The sequence below is a fragment of the Dipteris shenzhenensis genome, chromosome 22 (genome assembly GCF_047967505.1).
Source record: "Dipteris shenzhenensis isolate YYH24624 ecotype China chromosome 22, Dip_SZ_1.0, whole genome shotgun sequence".
NCBI classification, from domain to species: Eukaryota; Viridiplantae; Streptophyta; class Polypodiopsida; order Gleicheniales; family Dipteridaceae; genus Dipteris; species Dipteris shenzhenensis.
The window spans coordinates 41724370-41747463 of NC_141617.1; the positions used below are offsets into that span (position 1 = coordinate 41724370).

General features: G+C 44.4%; 1 protein-coding gene across 2 annotated transcripts in view; it reads right to left on the bottom strand.

Moving 5' to 3' along the window:
* Window positions 1–3880: 3880 nt before the first annotated feature.
* LOC147888121 (uncharacterized) overlaps window positions 3881–23094 on the bottom strand; it is a 140842-nt gene continuing 121628 nt past the window's right edge. Inside the window, exons 17-18 of one of the 2 annotated variants that reach the window (XM_087393465.1) lie at window positions 4830–5033; window positions 3881–4713 (exon numbers count right to left, since the gene is read on the bottom strand). In XM_087393465.1, coding sequence (XP_087249591.1) covers window positions 4423–4713; window positions 4830–5033 — 495 coding nt within the window. In that variant the 3' untranslated portion in view covers window positions 3881–4422. The remainder of the gene's footprint in view (window positions 4714–4829; window positions 5034–23094) is intronic. The other variant, XM_087393466.1, reaches the window with a different exon arrangement.

Sequence of the window (23094 nt, forward strand, 5' to 3'; positions counted from 1 at the left end):
CAAAGCATATTCTGATATCCTGTCCCCACTGACTTATTGCTCCCAAGTTATTCCAAGAGAGACTGCTGTAGTGTTGAATTCTAGATAGAGATGGGCTTATTATTATTTATCTCTAAGGTATGATGATGACAAGCCAAGGAATTTGGGATAGATTTTGTAAGTTAGAATTGTATCAGGTATTTTCTCTTAGAGGGCTAAAATGGTAGGGTTGAGGATGAACCCGAAAACCCCTTGGATATAATGCTTTCTCAAAGAGGAAAAACAATAAGCTTGTTTAGCCCAATCTAATTTCCTTTCTTTCTCTCACGTTCCTTTTCCAGCATTTTCATTTGCTTGTTGCTTCTTGGCCATTGGTTCAAGCTTGCTTGCTTGCTCTTGTTTGTAATCATGCATGTTGGCTTGCTCCTTTGTTTGAAGTTGTGATTGCTTCTAGTCTTGCGTTTGTGCTTTCATCTTGCTTAGATTCTTTCACTTCATGTTGTAGATTTCTTCCACTCTTCTTGCTTGTCTCGAGTTTAAAAGGTGGTTGTGAGGGAGATCGGGAGCGCCATATACTCTTTCACTCTTGAAGAAAGGGAGAGAGAAAGGTTGCTACCCTCTGGCAGATGCAAGAGTGAGAACACGAGGCTGGAACACACAAGCTGAAAGAAAGTCTATTAAAAGTCTTGAGAAGACCAAAGGGTCTATGAGAGTAAAAAAGACCTAATACAATGAGCTGAGGGGTGGAGCCTCTTAGCATGCATCAACACCCATGATGAACAGAAAAGAAAAACAATGATTATAGTAACACCCATACATAAAGAGAGAGAGCTCTATGAGCTCATGGAGAGGATTAGGGCTAGCGACACTGTGATGACCATCTGGAGAGGATTGGTGGAGAAGTTGAGCCTGGTGCGTGAGGCTACTGTGTTAGCATAAAACCTGTGATGGAATGTTGATAGCTGTCAGTATGTGTGGTCTGCTTTGGTCTCCTAGCAATGGCCCTATGGTGAACCAGTGCCACTGTCATGCCAATTTAACCATTTACACAAGATCCTAAGAACTCTAATAGAAAAAAACATTAAAAAAAATAACACGAGATCTTAAGAACTAAAATTTTTTCCCCTAAGAACTCTAACAAACAAAAACTTACACGAGATCCTAAGAACTCTAACAAACAAACAATTTACACGAGATCTTAAGAGCTTTAAAAAAAGCTCTAAGAACTCACATAAACAAAAACACAAATTCCATATCTTATTTTAGACCTTAGAGATTGCTTGAGCACTCTAAGAGGCCTTCCTTGTTTTCTTTTCCTTCTTTAATCTCTATTGCTCAGCTAGAGAACCAAGCGTGAGATGAGCAAAGTGCAAACAACTGTTGGCCTATGTAGGAGAAATTATTCGTACTATTAACCTTATTCGTACGAATAAGTTGTTCATACTAATACCTTTTCGTACGAATATTGTCTAATGACATGACGAATTGTGAAAAAAACGTGGTGTGGCAGCGATTTTTTGCTCGTTTTTTTTCCCAAACGAATTATTCGTCCAAAATTCATGAATTTTTCGAATCAAATTTTCCACTTAGCAGCACCTTCTCTCCGCCTCACCTTCCCCCTCCTCCTTCTGCCTCCTTCCTGCCTCCTCTCCACCCTACCTCCTCCTGCCTCCTTCCTCTTCACCTTGCCTTCTCCCGCCTCCTTCCTCTGCCCACCCCACCTCCTTCCACCTGTAGCACACCTCCATCCCATCTCCTCCTTGCCTCCCTTTAGTCTCCCCCCCGTCTCATTCCGCTTCCATTCCACCACCTCGCCTCCTCCCGCCTTCAACCTCCTCCACCCCGCCTCCATTCGCCTCTCTCCCCTCCGCCTTCACCTCGCCTCCACCGCATATACTGTTTGCCTCCACACCCACCCCTCCTTAGACCCTCCGCCTCTGCCTCCACCTTGCCTCCTGACCACCCCCTCTTTGCCTCCACTTCGCCTTTCGTCTTTGTGAGGGCACTCTCTCCCCATTGGCAGCCAATTGTAGGGGTGTGTAGCAACTTCCCTGCTCCCCCACAGCTGGCCCTTGGGTTTCCCTTCCTTCCTCCAAGCAGTGGTGAGCGTTTTGTGTGTCTTGGAGAAAGAATTTCTTAGTGGTGACCCGTGGTCCCATGCAGGTTTTTAAAACTTGGTGGGAAGGATGGCTTACATGTTGAGAGAGAGAGAGAGAGAGAGAGCCAACTAAGTACTAGTAGTGATAGCCTAGGAAAGGCTCTCTGAGACAGGTTCATCTTTGAAGAGAGAGAGAGAGAGAGAGAGAGAGAGAGAGAGAGAGAGAGAGAGAGAACTAAGTACTAGTAGTGATAGCCTAGAAAAGGCTCGCTAAGACACGTTCACCTTTGAAGGAGATTGTAGTGACATCAAGGATTATGCAAGTTCTTGAATGAACTCAAGGTTGGAAAGCTTCCTTTCCTTGCATCTTAGACTAAGCTTTTTTGCATTTTCTGTTGTTTTTGTCCTTTAAGGATGTGTTTTTTAAGAGCTTAGGAAGAATCCTTCCTTGCATTATGGGTGGGTACAAAGGAGGAGCTACTTCTCTCACAAAAAACCGATATTGGGCTGGTTTCTCAATCCTACTAGCTTGCTATACAGAGTCCCAGTTCACTGCCTGGGGTAATTGCCAACAATCAATTGGGGAGAGTGCTAGCAGATTCCCGATCCGTGAAGATGTAAAAAATACTTGCAGGCCAAGCCTTTTCCTTCTCTCGGCGTTCCTCTTGAAGCCCTTTGTACCTTGCTGCTGAAATGGCGTGTCAGGTGTGGATGATCTCAAGCCAAAATACAAGACAGCCTGCTGGTCATCTCAAACCGCTACTCTGAAATTCTTCATGGGCTCTTGGCCCCTATTGTTTCTGCTCAATTGTTCCCCCCCACACTAGTGTAGCTCCTACACTACTCCAGCCCCCTTCCAAGCCCCCTCTCCTCTCAGACCCTTCTCACCACTCCCTTCTCCTTGCTCTCGACTCCCTTTTACTCTCTCAGCCCCTCCTTTCTACTCTCTAAGCCCCCTTCTCTCCTCTCCCTTCTACTCTTACAGCCCCCTTCTTTCGTGATAGACCTTCTAAGAGGCATGTGTGTGACCTGCAGAGTGCCTTTCTTGTCAGGCTTCTGTAACAAGTACTGGACCTGATCTGTTGCGGTTGTGGGAAAAGTGCACGAAAATATTATTGCAGCTTTTCTAGAAATAGATTAGATGACATCTGCAATTTGATACTTACTTCTGGAACATCCTACTCCTCTCTGGCTACTCTATCTCAAGATGAATAAGGTTGCCCTGCAAAGAGAAAGGCCCCCATTTTAGCCGTTCCATGAAGGGCCATGATTAATTTCCCCAAACCTTAATCCTCTAGCACCATCTTTATTCCTGTATGTTATTGGATTTGCTGAGTCCATGCATGACTTCTAAGAATATATGTCTGATGAGACTATAGTAAAGAGTTCAATGGTGTTGATGAATGCCATTCTTTTAGATAGGTCATGTGATGACACGATATGCATCCGATGACATCGTTTGAAAATTAGCAGATGCATGAATCAAGGAATGCAATAATCAACGAAGTCCTTTTCCAGACCACACATGGCAGGTGTAATATGTGATGAGTAATGAGCTTTCCTACAACTAACAAAAGAACTAGAAGGTTATTGGATCAATGACTTTGAAGACTCCTGACCATGTTGTAATAACTAAAACCCAACAAATGAGGAGCTTGCAATGACCATTAAGGCTAATACGACCACATCATGTGTTACAAGAATAAATTGACTCTGTTTGATTTCAAATTTGTATAAAAATTTTCAAACTACAAAGACAGCATTATGGAATAAGTCTGGCATGATGAAGATCATAGGGAAGCTAAAAAAGAAAGGAGTTCTTTGAGATCATCGAGACTGCTCTTTGTAATTTCAATAATCAATGGAGAACATAATGAAGGTACAATACGTGTTCAAATACTTCACCAAAATCTTGCAGTAACTTATATACATTCTGGACTTCTGGATTTACAGAGGGAAAATTGATTACAACGGCCAATTATATACAATCTGGCAATTTTACATACCCAGATGTCCGCCTGAAAGGGCCTCAATATGAACACACATTTTTTACAATTGAAGCTTTCTTCTGTCAGGAGCAACCTCCTTTCATGCCTTTCCAAGATGATTGTACAAATGCAGTTCAAAGCCATTTGGCACAGAAACTGCTAAGCCTGTTCACTGCCAGCTCCTGGAACCCATGTATGCTGGAGCATGAAATGGGTCACAAAAAATGTAATACCTGCTATCCCTGGCTGTGAGATGATATCATGTACCCACAGAGAAGGGAAGTGACACAAATTTGCGCCACCATGGTAATACTGGAAATGGCCACCGTCATTCTTACTTCTTTAGGAGGACGACTTCTACATTCTCACCTCAACTATGTCACCATCCCAAAGCTGCATGTGTGGAAGAGCAACTTGACCATTAACAAATATGAATTTCCCATCCATACCCATTCTCCGAGCAGCATCAGCTGCCGTACTACCAGAAGGCATACGCATAATCTCCCCATCAGGCCATCTTATGACAAGGACTTCAGCTAATACTGCTGTATCTGGGTGATCCGGATGTAGAATAGTCAACACTCCCTCCAAAGCAGCCTCAGAGCGAAGCTGCTTCTCCCACTGAAGCATCGATCGTAGGAGTCTCACCTAGAAAAAGGAAACTCACAAAAGCACAATTAAACAAAACCGACAAATGACACCTGACACAGATCTTTCTACTGAATGAGGTAAATTGACTGAATAGTGTTGCCAAAGGCAGAAACCTTATTATTGAGCCGAGCCTCCGTGGAAGTGCTGGCTTGAACTACAGTATTGGTAGACTCGTCATATTCCTGAGAAGCATCTACAGTGTTCACCTCTTGTCCTTTAAGGACCGCATCCATTACTTCCCAGTACTCTTCTTGCTCTTGGTCATCTAGGTCCAAAAGCTGAATGAAAGTTGGGAGTGATCTTTCAAACTGATCTTGCTGCATGTCAAGGAGAAAAAGCCACAAATTTTAGGAGGTATTTGCACAAAATCCTTTTATTGCAAAACAAAGTGTTTTCACTCTCAAAATGAAAGATCATTCACCGCTTTGACTTACCATTAATAAGTAGCACAGCTTAAACAGGAGCCAGAAAAGATATATACCTTGATAAGAGAAGAAAATATCCAATCCTACAAATTAACTTTTTATCAAACAAGCAAAAGAAGAAAGGAAAGGAGGAGTTTGTAAAACAAAATTATGAGCAAATGAGAGAAAAAAAACTTACTAGAAAAGCTACGCTTATATTCTCATCAGGACCCAAGCATAAGTTGTCTTCTGGGTTTCAAAAGATTCTGGGATCTCTTGGGTAAACTCAATGCTTACCAAACTTTGGAATCCGACCAAACAACAAAACTCCAATAGCAAAAAAGAAGAAAAAAGCAGAAATCATTAAAAGGAATGAGAGAGAGAGAAAGAAAGAAAGTCTATTAAAGTCTTCCGAAGACCAAAGAGGGTCTATGCGACTAAAAGAAGCTGATACAATGAACTGATGGGTGGACTTGCTAGAAGAATTGACGAAGGTAACGAGGAAGGCAAAGCAGAAGATGAAGAGTAGCCACTAAACGGGCATCAACACCCAGGATGCATACAACAAAAATCCATAATCCTGCCCATGATGGCATCGGTACATAAAAAGACACTCTGAGTGGAATTCGGCGAGAGTGTCAACCGTAGGAGGGGCGGTAGGTGTGTGAGGAGACTACGGGGGTACAAATCTTGTGATAGGGTGCTGGCGGCTGTTGGTATGTACAGCTCGCTCAAGTCTCCTGGTCGTGACCCTGCGGCGGCAACAAGTACCACAGTCACTCCTATGGGTCGTGCGTCAGGCCCAGTAAGCATGGAGGTAAGGTTCCCTAGCCTGAGAGAGAGAGAGAGAGAGAGAGAGAGAGAGAGAGAGAGAGAGTCTTTAAAAGTCTGATGGGTCGATGAGACTATGAGAAACTTGATACAACAAGCTGAAAGGATGGAGCTGCTAAACGAGCATCAACACCCATGCTAAATGCTACATGCTACATAGCCATAAGAAAATCAGTGTTACAGAGTCATAGCATAACATCAACAAGACCATCCCCATCACCACTATCATCGTGTGTCATCAAAATACAAAGTAAAATCCGGTCCAATATCGCAGAGACAGGATCCTCCCCCTCAAGGAAGAAGATCATGAATCCAGTGACCGGTGGGGCAGTGGTAGTATAAAGTCAAAGATAGAGTGTTGTCAACTATTTGTGGACACGGCTTGATGTGGTCTCCTGGCAATGGCTTTGCATCTAACTAGGGCTACGGTGACCCTTGTTGGTCATGCTCCAACCCTAAACATGGAAGGGATGTCTCCAAGTGTAATTTGTGTGTCCATTCCCTGTCGGATATGTCATGTCGCTAGCTCTAGGTCATGTCCGTGTCGAAGGCCCGTGGGTTGATAGCCTGTGCGGTTCGGATGGAAAAACTATGCCATCATACTCTGAGTAGAGTCTACCAGTGTGCCCTGCCCCTATCTTCGTGACCTGAGTAAGTGCTCTCGATGTCTAACTACCTCATGAATGAAGGCGGCCAAATATCTCTGGTCTGGGAAAGAGAGGAAGCGGGGAGCAACCCGAAGCTATCTCTAAGAGACAGTAGTAGTGGCCTGGGATCTCAGAGTACTCGGCATCTAAAGATGAAATGCTGCTATGACTCAATCTCCTATAGATCACACAAAGTGCATATGCGCGCCTCCCTCTGTACTCCCTCAACTCGCCCACTTTCAATACGGAGTCGATGTAAAGAAGCTCAGAACTGCCCAATAGAGATCTCAGTGAATGTGGGAGGTGAATCCGATTATATCCTAGAGGATCAATAAATCCCTCGTCAGAAATGCGTAGGCAGTGATCCATGTAGAAGCTAAGTTTCATTGGGAGCTCACTCGATTCCAACCAAGTCCAAAAAGTGTGTAGCTGCAGGAGGTCCTCGTGTATGACTTGGTTGATCTCGTGATACCTAACTGAGAGAAATGGTGCGTCAATGTTGTACTAAAAGGGAGGAAGTCTATCCATGTGGAGCCACAATCTCTCGAATCACCTGTCTGAGTGTGCATACTAGCATCTCTCATCACCCTTAACAGCTAGGGCCATAAAAGAGGACAATGCTAGCCATGGTAGTCTGCAACGTCTTGAAGTGTAGTCACCGTATCCTCTGACACCAATAGATACATGATGACTTGGAATGATGCGTCAAGTTGAAATGGAAATGATTCAAACTCTGTCTGAATGGTCTTGTGGGGAACCAACGGCTTACTGCGAAGCATCTGTGATAACATGAGAACTTGGAGACACTTCACATGAGCCCACTCTATATCTGAGAGATCCGGCCCGATCGGACCAAGGAGTTGAATAAGAGGACCTTGGTCCGAGGGTCTTGAAAGTGCGAGTGGAAGCATTGCCTCTTTAGCCTGGCTAACAAGGCATACCCTTTGCTCAGACGGGCTTGCATCACTGGTATCATCGTAAAAATAGGGCCAGAAAAGAGAACCCCTAGGAATGTGTAAGACCAACCCATGATCCATCAAAGGTAAACTCGTCTCTATGCATAGCTACTCTCAGGATGTACTGAAGATCATAACCTTAGTCTTACCAAGATTGTCATGTGACTCACAAAAGGACTGAAACGCATCTAAGTGTCTCTGGAGACCCTTTGTAGAGGAGGATAAAAGCACCACATCATATGCGTACAGCACAAAATTTGAATCAAAGTACCTGCAAGAGCGCATCTAGCCCCACCCAATGTCTGCAAAGTGCCATGACAGCCCAAATGATCTCTTGGTCATAACGCAGCTCCTGCAATTGTTAGGTGCGCTCTCGATACCATATCAAAGGCTTTGCGGAAATTCACAAAGAAACAATAGACCCTTCCTCCTCAATGATACACGGCCTGCCCCTCTACTTTGAGCCCATGCATCTCTGTGAATCGACTCATCTCGGTATCAAGTACTGATGCGTATTGGACATAACATGTATGATCATGATGGTCCTATAGTTCTTAGGGCTCATGGAATCCCCTACCTTGTGAATGGGTGAAATGGTGTTAAGGGTCCAGGTGTGTGGAAAGCAAGGCAAACAGCTTCATTAAAGAGATTTACTAAGATTGGGGCTAGGATATTAATCCCATATGCAATGAATTGAGTACATAAACCCTCATGATATTTCGCTCGTCCATTATGAAGCTTCATCACATGTCCTTAACACCACCCTCAGTGACGAGAAGGTGGGAGGTGGGGTGTGGTGAGTGTGAGAGGTCAAGAACGGCGGGCTGATGTGGAAATGTCGTATAAATGTGAGTGCATAAGCGTGCCAAACTTGAGTATCTCTGCGGAGTGAAGGGGACAGCCGCTCAAGGAATTTCCACCAAAAATCCTGAGTTGTTACTGAACAAGATGTTTAGTAACTCCTCATTTACGGCGGACAAAGGCCTACTTCTTCTCGCGCACCAATCAGCCGCGATAGTCACGCATCATCTTCAATTCACTCCAAAGGTTATGTTTGGTCTCCAATCTGAGTCGACGGTGCAAACCCTTGCACTTATCATAATACCAACTATTGCAGGGGACGATCCAAAGAGGTGGTGGATGAGTGGAACGGGTAGTGTAGGGGAAGGCGTGATGTGCAACCTCTTGAAGTGAGCGAGTGATGAAAGCTGCACGGTCTTCTAGTAGGGGTATGAAGTCAATATATGTAAGCGATGTATATAGACGAATGACTGCGGTTGAAGTGTATGCCATGATAGGTAGTGCGAGTGAGTGGTGGTGTAGGTGGTATTGTGAGAAAGATACATTGGTCTTAAAATACCACCACAACACACTCAACAAATCCACCCCCCCTCAAATGAAAGTGTGGAGGAGAGATTCTATGTCAAATTAGGGTTCCAACAGTCTTTAGTCACAACCCTCACATACTCAAGTTCTAGAGATCCTGATTAGCAACGACACCAATAAAAGCACTGATCATAATTTGGTGTGGGGGATATCTACCAAACAACCAAAAATCCTGGGAAAAAGGATATGAAGAAATGCAGAAGAAATCATAAGCAATAGGACATGACCAAAGAAGATGCAACATCGTCTCCTTCAGATGTGAACATGTGAAGGTAACCCAAGGAAGCAATCCGCCTAGCAGTCAACAAAGAACCCACTTGTAATGCACCCACAAAACTCGCACCACAAGAACACCGGCTGCTTGAGAAGGAGTTTACTATTCCATATATATTTAACACAAGTTTGCCACCAAGCAAGAGACTTGTCGAGCTGCTAGAAATGTCTGTGGAAGTAATAAATTAGAAGTCATTTTGGTTAAAAGACCTGCAAAGGAGAACGGAAAGTAACCTGGGAGCCCTCGCTCAAACTTCCAATCCAACAAAGGAAGAGTAGAAAACAAGTGCGGTACCGGCTGAAAAGAATGCAACATAGTGGTAAAGTCGTGCCAAATAAACCTATGATGCAAGCCCAAAAAATACTATCCCTAGCCCCGGTCATCCACCACATCTACCGCATCAGAAATATTAAATGATGCATGCGAAGAGCCAAAGGGGGATCAACCACTACGCTCCAATGGTTGCTTTGCTAACAGAGTATGTTCCTAGGATCACGAGGATGACTTGACCAAACTAGGTGACCCATGAGTTGCTGCCAATACTAAATCAAACGGGTGGAAGGGACACCCAGGAATCCAGCCATATAACTGCCTAAAAATAACATCCGGAATAGCAGGAATCCAATGGCCAAAGGCATCTGTACGAAGAGAACCTACTAGACAAGAAAGCATAATTGTCTAGGGCTGTTGTTGCTCCAAAAAGGCGAGCAAGGATGTGGCCTTGCAAGTCAACATGTGAGTGTCAATATTTAGAATGTTTAAGCCCCATGCACCTTGGGTGTACAAAGATAACTATATTTGAGGGAGGCGGAGCGGCTGACCAATTTCAGTGTGCCAAAAACACTCTATAACCTTGGAAATAGATTTGTCAATGTTTGAAGACGTCCAAGGAATAAGCAACAAATGGAACTGCACATATGCCATAATAATGGACTGCACAATCCGAAGGCAAACATGAAGTGGCCGAGTCAACAATTTCCAATAACCAATTTTCTGAAAATGCTTTTGAATCACCCACTGTCTCTCCTGAGGCAATGGAATATGCCATCCGATAGGATATCCCAAATGATGCATTCCAAAGGTGACAAAAAGGCAGGTCACAAAAGGCGATGCTAGTCACACTCATGCAAAGGGATGAGCTTGGATTTGTTTAAATTCACCTTCAGCCCTGCTGCAAGACCATACAAATCAAGTGCTTGCAGAAGTTAAAATTCGACTCAGAATTCCGTGGAAAGAAAAAAGAGTCATCTGCGTAAGCCTCGCTCACAAAAGGGACACCTCCAGGAAAATCACTGCCATGCAAACGCTGCTGCGGGACCAAGGCGGATATATGCAACAAGAGCAGAAGAGTAGCAATAACAGCACATAGCATGGCACTAAGAGGGCATCGTTGACCAATAGAGCAACCCACAGCTGGTATATAGATTGATGGAGGAGGAGCCTTGGCTCGGCTATTTTAGGGATAAAAAAGCCTTTGAGTAAGAAGACTGGCTTGAAGGGGCCGAAGAGGATCCCCACGTAGAAAGGGGGGAGTATTCATCTGATAGCGCACCCGGAAGAGAGGCGGAGCATGCTGATTATGACGATTATAATGATTATGACGATCTTTATACCCGAGCGGGCCAGATCGACGATGATAATACGAGAGTTGAGCTGGTGGATATTCTCCACAAGGAGCCTAAAGGGATCGGGGAAGAGGGGGAGGCCCTTGAGGAGGGTGGGAGTTTATCTCTCCCTCTGCCAAGCCTTGCAAAGCAGCCAATAAAGGAGAACTGAGGAGGAGGACCGCGCGACTCGGATGTTCTTGGCGGAACACCTTGATCTTGCAGGAGAGGTCCCTTAAGGGAGTGGACAGAGGAGGAAATTCTAGCGGGAGCAATTCGATTGTACCCGACGGCTAGAGCAAAATCCTCCAGCTGTATATGACTTTTAGAGGGGTCACTGGATAAACATTTTGAAGAAACATCTCCCGGGCATAAACCTCTACAGGTGAAGAAGGAGGAGGGGTTGCAAATAGATCAGTGTAATAATGCTGTACCACATCATCAAGCTGTCGTTTTTTCTCTGTCCATGAACCATTGTAGCACCCGATGCAAGGAATGCATCCGCATGGAGGTATGGAGGCTTTTGAAAAAAACCTTGGAAGAGCAGCCTTTATCATACATGGCTTCTTTTAATGAGAACGTAATTGCCATTTTTTAAACTCTCGTTGATCGTTCTCATGAAGAGCAGCCTGAAAGTCAGATTGTTCTTCAAGGGACAATGGATGTTGCTGCATAACAGCGGTAAAGTGCTGGATTTGGCTCTTTGCATTTGCCACTTTGCGGTGTAGATCACGATGTAGCATTTGCCATATTCTTGCATCAAATCCTGCATGCCCGAAGAGAATCGACCCCATGCATATACTTAGGCATACAATCCAAGTCTATCAACAAGAGCTGTGACCTAGTTCTGAAGACATGATGTTTAAAATAAGAATTGTTGACCAATGCTTATTGTGGGGCAACTGCTCATCATGCACTCGAAGGCCAAAATGCAAAGTCATAGATACTCGAAAATGATCCAATAAGCATAGAGAATAATCCAAAGCCATCTCACAAGTAAGATCATCAGATTGCCCTTAGGGCATGTACCATTGATCTAGCCGAGCCCAATATTGAGTAAATGCATTGTGTTGAAAATTGTATCATATACGAGCATGCATAAGATGCAGCATGCAAAGTTTCAGACATGTGAGTCCAATCATCTCTCTCTCACCATAGCATGTGAGATTTCTCAGTACTACTATACTTGGTGTCAAGGGAATTGTTGAAATCCCCACATCGGAAAGCATTTCCCCTCCAGGAATAATAAGCCAGAAAATCAGTATGTGAGGCATAAACCAAGTGAGAGATTGAGAGGGAGAGGGATTTGGAGTAGGGAGTGAAGGAGACACACTCACAGTAGTCACACACCAGTGGGTGGGGATAAAGGAATGAGTGGTACCTCCCCAAGTACACACACTAGTATATATATCTGTGGATAAGACTAGGGCCACTAAGTACCTAAGTACAATGTGTACTTAGTGTACTTAGTAGTACTAGATTAATACTGTTACAAGGGTGGCCAGTGCCTTTACCCCAACAACCTCCCACTTAAAGGCAGTGTGCCCATAAGAGAGAGTAAAAGAAAAACAGCAATATACATCATCATGTACAGGACCAGTTGGTCTGCTTATCCTATACCCATAAGCCGTCTGCAGTGTGCAAACCGCTCAGCAGCCAATCCTTTTGTCAACAGATCTGCTGGATTGTCATCAGTGTGAACTTTCACAAGCTGAAGTTGCTTGTTCTCAAGCACCTCCCTGATAAAATGATACTTCACGTCGATGTGCTTCGTCTTTGCATGAAAAACAGGATTTCGTGCCAACTGTATGGCACTCTGACTGTCACAATGCAACAATGGAGTATCACTAGAGTAGCCCAAATCTGCCACTAGCCGAGATAGCCATATAGCTTCCTTGCACGCCTCAGTGGCTGCAATATATTCAGCTTCTGTAGTAGACAAAGCAATGCATTGCTGCATTCTAGATACCCACGACACTGCACCTCCAGTGAAAGTGAAAACATAGCCGGTAGTAGACTTCCGGGTATCAGGGTGACCGGCATAATCAGAGTCTGTATAACCCTGCACTTTTGCATCTTGACTGCCGAAACATATACACAAGTCCTGTGTACCCTTCAGGTATCTCATGACACCTTTCACTGCATTCCAATGCTTCTTGCCAGGTTTAGCCATGTATCTGCTAACCACTCCCACTGCAAACGCAATATCGGGCCTGGTTGCAACCATAGCATACATGAGACTGCCACACGCTGATGCATACGGAATCTTTGACATCTCAGCTCTCTCAGCATCTGTCTGAGGGCTGTCCAAAGCACTGATTTTCACATAAGGAGGTAATGGAGTACCAATACTCTTCCCCCCCTCCATGTGAAATCTCTGCAACACCTTGCCAATGTATTCCTTCTGAGACAAGTATAGCAACCGCTTTTCCCTATCCCGAAGTATGCGCATACCCAATATATGGTTGGCATCACCAAGATCCTTCATATCAAAGGTCTGGTGCAATCTCTTTTTCAAGGCATTCATCTCCTTATGAGATTTTCCAGCAATTAACATGTCATCCACATACAAAATGAGGATAAGTAAACTGCCATCTGAAGCTTTCTTGGTATATAAGCAGTGATCAATGTCACTTCTCCTGTAACCCTGGGTTCGCATGAATGTATCAAACTTATGATACCATTCCCTGGGTGCCTGTTTTAGACCATAAAGACTTTTCTTCAGTCTGCATACAAGCTTCTCTTTGCCCTTCACTGTAAAACCCTCTGGCTGCTGCATAAAAATTTCTTCATGTAAATCACCATGAAGAAATGCTGTTTTGACATCCATTTGGACCAAATCCATATCTGCATGTGCAACCAATGCTAATATAGTTCTGAGTGTTGTCATCTTGACAACGGGAGAGAATATCTCCTCAAAGTCAACACCATATTCCTGCTTGAACCCTTTGGCAACCAGTCTGGCTTTATGCCTTGGCTTTTCACCAGGTGTGACTTTAAGTCTATAAACCCATTTGCATGGCAGTACCTTCTTACCAGTAGGCAAGGGTACCAATTCCCAAGTGCCATTCTTGTGAAGACTGTCCATTTCAGACTTCATAGCAAGATCCCATTGAACCTTGTCTGCCCTCTGCCTAGCCTCTCTGTAGCATGAAGGCTCTCCACAATCAATGAGCATCAAATAATCAATGCCTGGAACAAATCTTTCTGGCTGCCGCGTCTGTCTGGTTGACCTTCTAACCCAAAGACCATCATCTTGAGCTGGCTGTCCAGCCTGTTCATCACCCAGATAAGGTGGCTGTTCCATGATTCCTGGCTGCATTTGCATGTCAGGAAGATCACCTAACTGTGCCTCATCCATTGGGATGTTTTCTGCCATAACTGGCTGTCCATTAGGATCTGCTGCAGCATCATTTAATGGCTGATTATGCTGCTGTTGTGGCTGATTTACAGCCTGTCTGTGTTGCCCATGATGCCTGTCATCATCAATAGTTACTTTTAAAGGTTCCTGCTGTACAACAGGTTCCTTGAACATGATGGTTTCATCAAACACGACATCATTGCTGCGTATAAGTTTTCTGTTCTTGGGATCCCAAATCTTGTAGCCCATCTCACCTTTGTCACCGTAACCTAGGAATATGCATTTAAGAGACTTTGGATCCAATTTAGTTCTGTCCTCCCTGCGTACATGCACATACGCGACACAACCAAAGACCCGTAGGTGTTTGTAAGACGGAGGCTTGCCCGTCCATGCCTGTTCAGGTACACCACCACATAGTCTCTTGTTTGGTGACCTATTAATAAGGTGCACAGCTGTCTTTACAGCTTCAGCCCAAAATGTGTGGGGCAGTGCAGCATGTGACAACATGGATCTGACTTTCTCTTGAATGGTCCTGAACATTTTTTCAGTTGTACCATTCTGTGGAGGATCATATGGTGCAGACAACACCCTTTGGATACCCTTTGCCTCACAGAATTCTTGAAATTCTTTGGACAAGTACTCTCCACCATTGTCAGATCGTAAGGCTTTCAGTTTTTTGCCTGTCTCATTTTCAACCAGTGCAATAAACTTAGTGAAAGCCTTGAACGTATCACTCTTCTTTCTGAGAGTGTAAACCCACACTTTGCGGGTGGCGTCATCTATGAATGACAGTATGTACTTTGAACCTCCTAAAGAGAGTGTAGGCATCTCACACACATCTGTATGTACTAGCTCCAAGAGCTGTAATTTCTGATCTGACCTTCTCTTGTGAGGTATTTGTACTTGACGACCGTAGAGACAAAATTCACATTTCTTTAAATCTGAAAATTTTAGACTCGGCAAGTAACCAAAATGAGCCAATTGCTCCATTCCCTTAATACTCATATGGCCAAGCCGGCTATGCCACAATGAAATCTTTGGCAGCTCGGCGGCATTTACAACAGAATGTGGACAATGTCCACCATGAAGTGAATACAAAGTATCAACCTTAGGACCCCTGGCAATAGCCATTGCCCCTTTGATGATTTTCCATTTCTGATTACCAAAGGTGGTATGATAACCATCATCATCCAACAACCCTGTGGAAATCAAGTTCTTCTTCACCTCAGGAACATGCCTGACCCCTTTAAGCATTAACTGCTGGCCATTTTCAAGAACAAGCCTGACATCACCTATACCAATGATAGAACATGCATGGTTATCACCAAGAAAGACAACTCCCTTCTGCCCTCCTGCATATCTGACAAACAGATCTCTGTAGGATGTCACATGAAAGGAAGCACCTGAATCTATAATCCAGGAAAACATATCTGATCCATCACCAGCATGAAGTGTATGAGCCTCCAGTGAAGAGGTGAAACATATCTCACGTCCACTGTCACTGTCACTAACATAAGTAACATTCAGCTCCTCTTTTTCTTTGCCCTTAGACTTGCCTTGAGCCTTGCCTTCTTTGGCTCTCTGGTCATTTTTCTTTTGAAAACACTTTTTCTCAATATGTCCCTTCTTGCCACAATAATTGCAGACAAGATCACTTTTAGAGCGGGACTTGCTCCTCTCTCTTTCTTTGTCTTTTCCACGTGTTTTGGACCTGCTGCGTGCATTCAAAGCATTTGACTTCCCAATAGCATTGTTCTTTCTGTTCATCTCTTCCTGTAGAAGAGCACTCTCCACATCTGCAAATAACAGAATGACATTTGAGTTGCTGGTAGAAGTCCTGAATGTGTCCCATGACTCAGGTAGAGAACATAAGATGAGTGTAGCTTTCAGCTCATCATCGAGCTTCAACCCCTGGTTGATCACCTGGCTGAATATGCTGTTAAACTCAATAATATGAGTGGACATAGCTGTCCCCTCCTTCATTTGAAGACCAACAAGCTTTTTCAGCCAGTAAGCTTTTCCCGTGGCACTTTTCTTGGCATAAGTATCCTCAAGACGTTGCCACATTTTCCACGCAGTAGGTTCATCCCTGATGCCTACAACCAGTGAATCAACAACTGTAAGCATAATGGTCGACCTGGCCAAGCCGTCCATCTTCTCCCACTGCTCATCAGTAATGTTGGAGGGCTTAACACCCTTCTCCTTTATAGGTTTGTACTGGTCCTTCTGCATCAACACATTGTAGCACTGTGTCCTCCATATGTCGTAGTTTTTAGCTCCTTCGAGCTTCTTTATCTGGAACAAGGACGACACGTCGCTGCTGGAACTCATGGTAAAGAAAGTAGAATCCCTGTAGGTGTTCAATTAAGCACCAGTCACTCCAAGAAAATTCTCCCGCAGCGGAAGTACGATCAGAAAATGAACTTGGTACTGTTTCAGTGGCATAAAACCAACTGAAAGTCTTTCTCCCACTTGCTGCAGAAACAGTACAGCAAGCTGTTGTTGTCTGGTCTGCTGGCGAAAGTGCGGTACAGCTGCTTCAAAGTGCTCCAGAAAAATCCCAGAACTGTTTTCTTAAAAGATAGCAGTACTTTTTGACTCTTTTTTTTTTTTTTTGACAGTCAAATCTGGTCAAACTTGCTGTGTGACAGTCCCGGACTGTCAAAAAAACAGTGAATCTCTGATTGTGGATGAAGATCTCTGATTTTAGACCTCCATATGCTCCAGAAACTTCCCCCCCAACTGAATTCACAGTTTGGAAGTGAGATTGCTCAAAAGCCCTTTGAATGCATGAAGAAAATCAGAGATTTGACCTCCAATTAAAAAGATTGACCTTTGACCAAAAAAAAAAAAAAAAAACACTATAAGTCAAATTTGCACTTTCAAAGCATAGTAGTGCTCCACGAGATAGTTTGATGCATGTAGAGTGCTTCCACTTGACAGATTGCCGGTCAGGCTACAAAAGCCCCAAATTTGACTAAAGTCAAACTTGGTCAAAATCGACCAAATCTGTACCAAAAGTGATTGTACTTTCAGCAACAAGCTAAAGCATTTGTCCCAAGCATAATAGCATCAAAAGCCCCTTGAATTGACAGCACATTCCGTGCATTAACACAGTAAATGGCATCAACTGCTACTGCTCACAAGGCGTCTGACTGCAAATCCATTGAGTTGCATCCAACAAGGCATACACTGCAAGTATCAAGTACAGATCTGTCCAATGCATACACTCAGTGCCACCACTGACATACAATCACTGGCTAAGTGATAGACCTGTCTCGACAGCTAAGCCTCAGTGCGAGTGAAAGCCATGCCCCAAGTGGAGTACTTGCTGCTGTACTATGCACTCGATTTTCGTGCAAAACAGTAGTTTCGAAATGTTTTCGTGGCTGAATGCTCGAGCTTGCGCGTAGCACGCTGTTGGTGATGGCCGACGGAAGGTCGGCCCTTGGCGGCTGTCTGTGGGCTCTGGCCGACTGTGGTCAGCCGCTCGGCCAACTACTGTTGGCTGCGAGGCTGCAGCCGACTTGCTCGGCTGCTGTCCTCGCCCTGGCCTACGTCGCTAGCTGCTGCGCGTTGCAGCCCTTGGTTTGCAGCTTGCGCCCCTTGCCGCGACCTCGCCCTTTGCTACTCCTTGCAGCTTGCACGCCCGCGCCCTTGCCTTGCAGCCGCGCCGCAGCTACGCCGCCCGCGCCCTCGCCCTTGCAGCCTCGCTATCGCGATCCGTCCGTACGGCTGTACGGACGACGTACGGCCGTACGGACTTGTCCGTACGGTAGGGGTAGGCTAGGGAGAGATGGGAGTGGAAGCGGAGGGAGAGAGCCCGTTGGCTCTGATACCAGTTGAGAGATTGAGAGGGAGAGGGATTTGGAGTAGGGAGTGAAGGAGACACACTCACAGTAGTCACACACCAGTGGGTGGGGATAAAGGAATGAGTGGTACCTCCCCAAGTACACACACTAGTATATATATCTGTGGATAAGACTAGGGCCACTAAGTACCTAAGTACAATGTGTACTTAGTGTACTTAGTAGTACTAGATTAATACTGTTACAAGGGTGGCCAGTGCCTTTACCCCAACACCAAGGCAAATTCATAGATATCCCATTTATGATACAATGAACAATGAGGTAGCGACCATGTGGGTCATTATATACGATCTGCAGCTGCAAATCATGATGAATCAACATAATAACCCCTGAAAAGGAAGAAAGGCCAGCTTAGAGTATGCGAAACCCCGCAAATTAACCTTCATGGCCCGCTAGAAGTGCTGATTATGTTCTTGTAATGGCTTTTGACAAGTGATGTAATCCCAACCCAGCCTCCATTTATTTATATTACAAAGGCCTTGAACATTATACGTAAAGCATTTGATCAGTACATACATATGTATAATCAAGTATATGAGAACTGCAACATCGAAGCTCAACCTGCATGGCTACAACAGGGTGTGGTGAGCCATGCACACACGTTTTTTGTAAAGTAGATATTTCATTTAGAAGAATGTACTTTCATAGCTGTCCAAAGAGGAACAGCTACTACTCAAAACTGGAAGCAATAGTAAAACACTTCTAATTGGGCCATAGGAAGGTTTCCAAGAGAATGAACACACACACACACTCACACACACACACACATGTTTTTTGTAAAGTAGATATTTCATTTAGAAGAATGTACTTTCATAGCTGTCCAAAGAGGAACAGCTACTACTGAAAACTGGAAGCAATAGTAAAACACTTCTAATTGGGCCATAGGAAGGTTTCCAAGAGAATGAACATCTTGGAGAGACCGATACCAGGATGATCGAAAATAGGGAAAAACATCCACACTAGAGTGCTTATACAGTTGAATGGTATGCGCACGATACAACAACTAGACAGCCCAATAGCAACATAGTTTGGCATAGCAGTATGTCTATCAAACAACCAAAACTACTTGCCAAACGACCATCCTCGAAAAACGAGCATGAAAACCCGTCATCAATCTGAAAAGAAAATCACGAGCAAGAGGAGATTCAAAATAGATGTAACACAGTCCCCTACGGATGAGGATCACACATACACACACACACTTTTTTTTGGGGGTAAAAGAACCTTTCATTGAGAAGAATGTACACTCATAGCTGTTCCAAATTGAGACAACTACTATCATAAACTGGAAGAATATGAAAAGAAAAACCAAGGGAAATGTAATTCAAAGTTGTGCCAAAGAGGAGCATACTTAGGACATAGAGATGTCGGCAACTCACCTCCCCATCTGTGAAGCCCGATATGACAACATGGGGCTGGTGGACATAGGCCTGCCACAAGGGCAAGATCATGAGGCAGGAACGGATCATTGACTTCTTCTTCACAGAAGGTGAGCGCACACGGTTTCAGGTATCTTCACACACGCTACAGGTTGAGACAGGACGAGTAGACGGCATCTCATGTGAGAGATAGATCTGCACTTTATGTGATATGCAAGAGACTGAGACAAAGGATCATTGTTGCCCTTCGATCAATCTAATGTGGGGCTACACTACAAAAACGTGAAGGGCTGCCTAGAGGAGACTCTTCACCCCACTTGTACACAAAGTACGATCCTAAGTAAGGGCCAGTAGTGCCAGTCGCGTAGACGGCCTCCCAAGAGATATCATCAAAACAACCTCACCCATGGTAAAACCGTAGGTAAGCCGATGGAGTCCATGTAAGACTGGACCCTCACAATGACTCCACGGAGGAAGATCTACTTGTGCATGTGCATCTTGAAGGGAGCGGTGCAAGGAGGATTGGAAAAAACCCTAAAGATCTACAAAGGAAAAGCCATAAAGGTGAGAATTTCGGGCATTATAGAGCGACCATAAAGCCTAGTAGCGACACCATATAAAAAAGTAATTATAACCCGGTATAGAGGCATATTGTTGGAGGTGGTGGCCTTCATCCCTCAATTGATGCTGACACAAGTCTTTTCGTGGCAATTAATCCCATATGCAAGTGCGTGTGCCCTTAAGGGCCTTGGAAAGTCTGTGGCTAGGGGGCGGGGGATTGGGACCCCTCGCACTTGGCACTCCTTTCGACACACGGCAGCCATGCACTAGAAGCCAACATGGTATCGAGCAAGTACCAGACCTGCGAACTATGAGACTGTTTGACGTGGCTGTCATGTGAGCGACACGTGGTGGTTGGCAGCAGATCTTTGTGGTTGGCTTGGCCTTGTGCTTGGTCGTGGTACAGTTTCGTCAGAGTCACATTTGTTAACTTGGGGTTTGTTCACAGGGGGTGTTGGTTGTTGTGGCCTTCACCCCTCAATTGGTGTGTAGAGCATGGTTTGTGGAAGAGGCTCGCGGCTACTGGCATGTGTCCTTTGGTGCGAATTAATCCCATATACAAGTCTGTGCCCTTACGGGCCTTGGATATATTAGCCCATTTCTAGACCCTTGTCTCATCCCTCCGGGATCTTTTGGGAGGAGAAGGGGCTAGTGACGCTAGAAGGCGCTGGATTAGGATCCCTTGCACTTGGCGCTCCTTTCAACACGTGGCAGCCATGCACTAGCTGTGAGATAAGAGGGAGCAGAATGCAAGAGTGAGTAAAAACGTCTGAATAGATGAGTGTGAATGTACAAGAGAGTGTGAGAGGTTTTGTCTAAGTGACAAAACCTTATCCTATCCACTAACCGTAGTTAGGGATCTAACTGTGGTTAGGAGGAAAAACCTCAATGAGGAAAAAGTGCCCCTAACCTACTTATTACATTACATTGGCCACTGCCTAGAATATACCAGTAATTCTAACACCCCCTGCAGTGCCAATGTGGTGTACAACGTAGTGATAAATCACCAAAAGGAGATAAGTTCAAGGCATTGCGAATGCCCCAAACTTCTCACGTGGAAGTGCTTTGGTGAAGATGTCTGCAACATTGTCATGTGTTGACACATAGATCATATTGATCTCCCCTGCATGCAACTTCTCTCTGACATAATGATAATGAACCTCAATGTGCTTCAAGCGAGCATGAAACACAGGATTCTTTGCCACTACTAAAGCACTCTGACTATCAGTGAGAATTGGAGAAGGACCCTCCAATAAGAGATGAAGATCAGCTAACAAACGACGCAGCCAAACACATTCAACTATCGTTGTAAAAGCTGCCTTGTACTCAACTTCACATCAGGAAGTAGCCACTGTAGATTGTTTCTTGCTCAGCCAAGAAATGCAAGCTTTGCCAAGAAAGGAAAAATTACCGCTAGTGGACTCCCTAGTATCATAGTCTCCAACCCAATCTGAATCATTGTAAGCATGCATCTACAAGTCACCCACCCTGGGAAACATCAAGCCATAAGACTTTGTGCCTTGCAAATAACGGATGATGCATTTTACAGCCTGCCAATGTGTTGTCTTTGGGCTGTGCATATACCTGCTCACCTGAGATACTGCATACTCTATATCGGGCCTTGTATAAATGAGGCATCCAACAGCCTGGCTGTAAAATGTGACATCTACTGATTCACCTGCATCATAAATAGTAAGTTTCAGCCCCGGCTCCATGGGAGTGGCTATAGGCTTACAATCTTGCATGTTGAACCTATCCAAGAGCTTTTGCACATACTTGGATTGAGACATAACGATGCCACGCTTGTCTTGTATGAACTCGATCCCCAAATAGAAATTTAACATGCCCAAATCTGTCATGTCAAATTCAGCTTTGAAATCTGCAATTATTTCCTCATTTGACCCTGTGAGCAGCATGTCATCTACATAAATAATGATGACCAAAATATCCCCCCCATCCTTCCTGCTATAGAGAGTGCTTTCTGTGGGACTATTATGTAACCCCTTACTTGCCAGGAAGGCATCAATCTTGGCATACCATGCACATGGGGCTTGTTTCAGCCCATATAAAGCTTTTTTCAGCTTGCAAACTTGAAGTGTATTGCCAGAAAGTTCAAATCCAGGAGGCTGTTTAACATAAACCTCTTCATCAAGGAAAGCTGTTTTCCTGTCCAACTGATGGACATTCCAAACAAAATTTTCAGCCATGCCAATAACTAACCTTACGGTGGTCATCCGGGATGCAGGAGCAAAAGTCTCCTCATAATCTATGCCCTTTTTCGAAGCATAGCATTTGGCAACCAGCCTTGCCTTGTATCTATCAATGGACCCATCTGGCTTCCTTTTCACTTTGAAAACCCATTTGGTACCAATGGCATGTTTCCCTGATAGCAAATCCACAACATCCCAAGTCTGATTTTTCTCAATGGACCGCAATTCATTGTGCATGGCATGCATCCAATGCACATTATCCTTGGCTTCTTCAAAAGAGTCAAGTTCTTCTTCATCAAGAAGAGTACCTGCATAAGCTGTCTCAACGAAAAGAGCCCCCCCTGCATCCTTACTCCTACCAAGAAAAGGTGCCTCAAGCCAACTCTCCCTAAGACTCTGTAGCAACCAATTCGGAACTGTTTTGGCTGCATGTATCTCTTGAATCTCTTGCCTGACAACTTCATCAACACCCTATGGAGGAACTAAATCAACATGTGGCTGAAAAGGGGCATGTGGATCAGGAGGAGCTTGCTATAAATTCTAATTTTCAGCATGAGCCTCAGTTGGGGAACCAAATGCTATAGGAAGCATCCCCTCAAGAACATTATTTGAAGAAACTGGAATAGTAAATTCAGCATGTGTATGTGCTGAATTCTCTGGAAAAATAATATCTCTACTCACAAAAATCTTACGAGAGGCAAAATTGTAGAGACGATAGCCTTTGCTTTGTGCACTATACCCAACAACGATACACTTAAGTGCCTTATGTGACAACTTATGTCGAAACTTCACAGGCACATGGGCATATGCAACACAACCGAAAACTCTGAAGTGATCCACTAAAGGCTTTCTCCCATGCCAAGCCTCATAGGGAGTGATTGTCTTCAAAGCCTTTG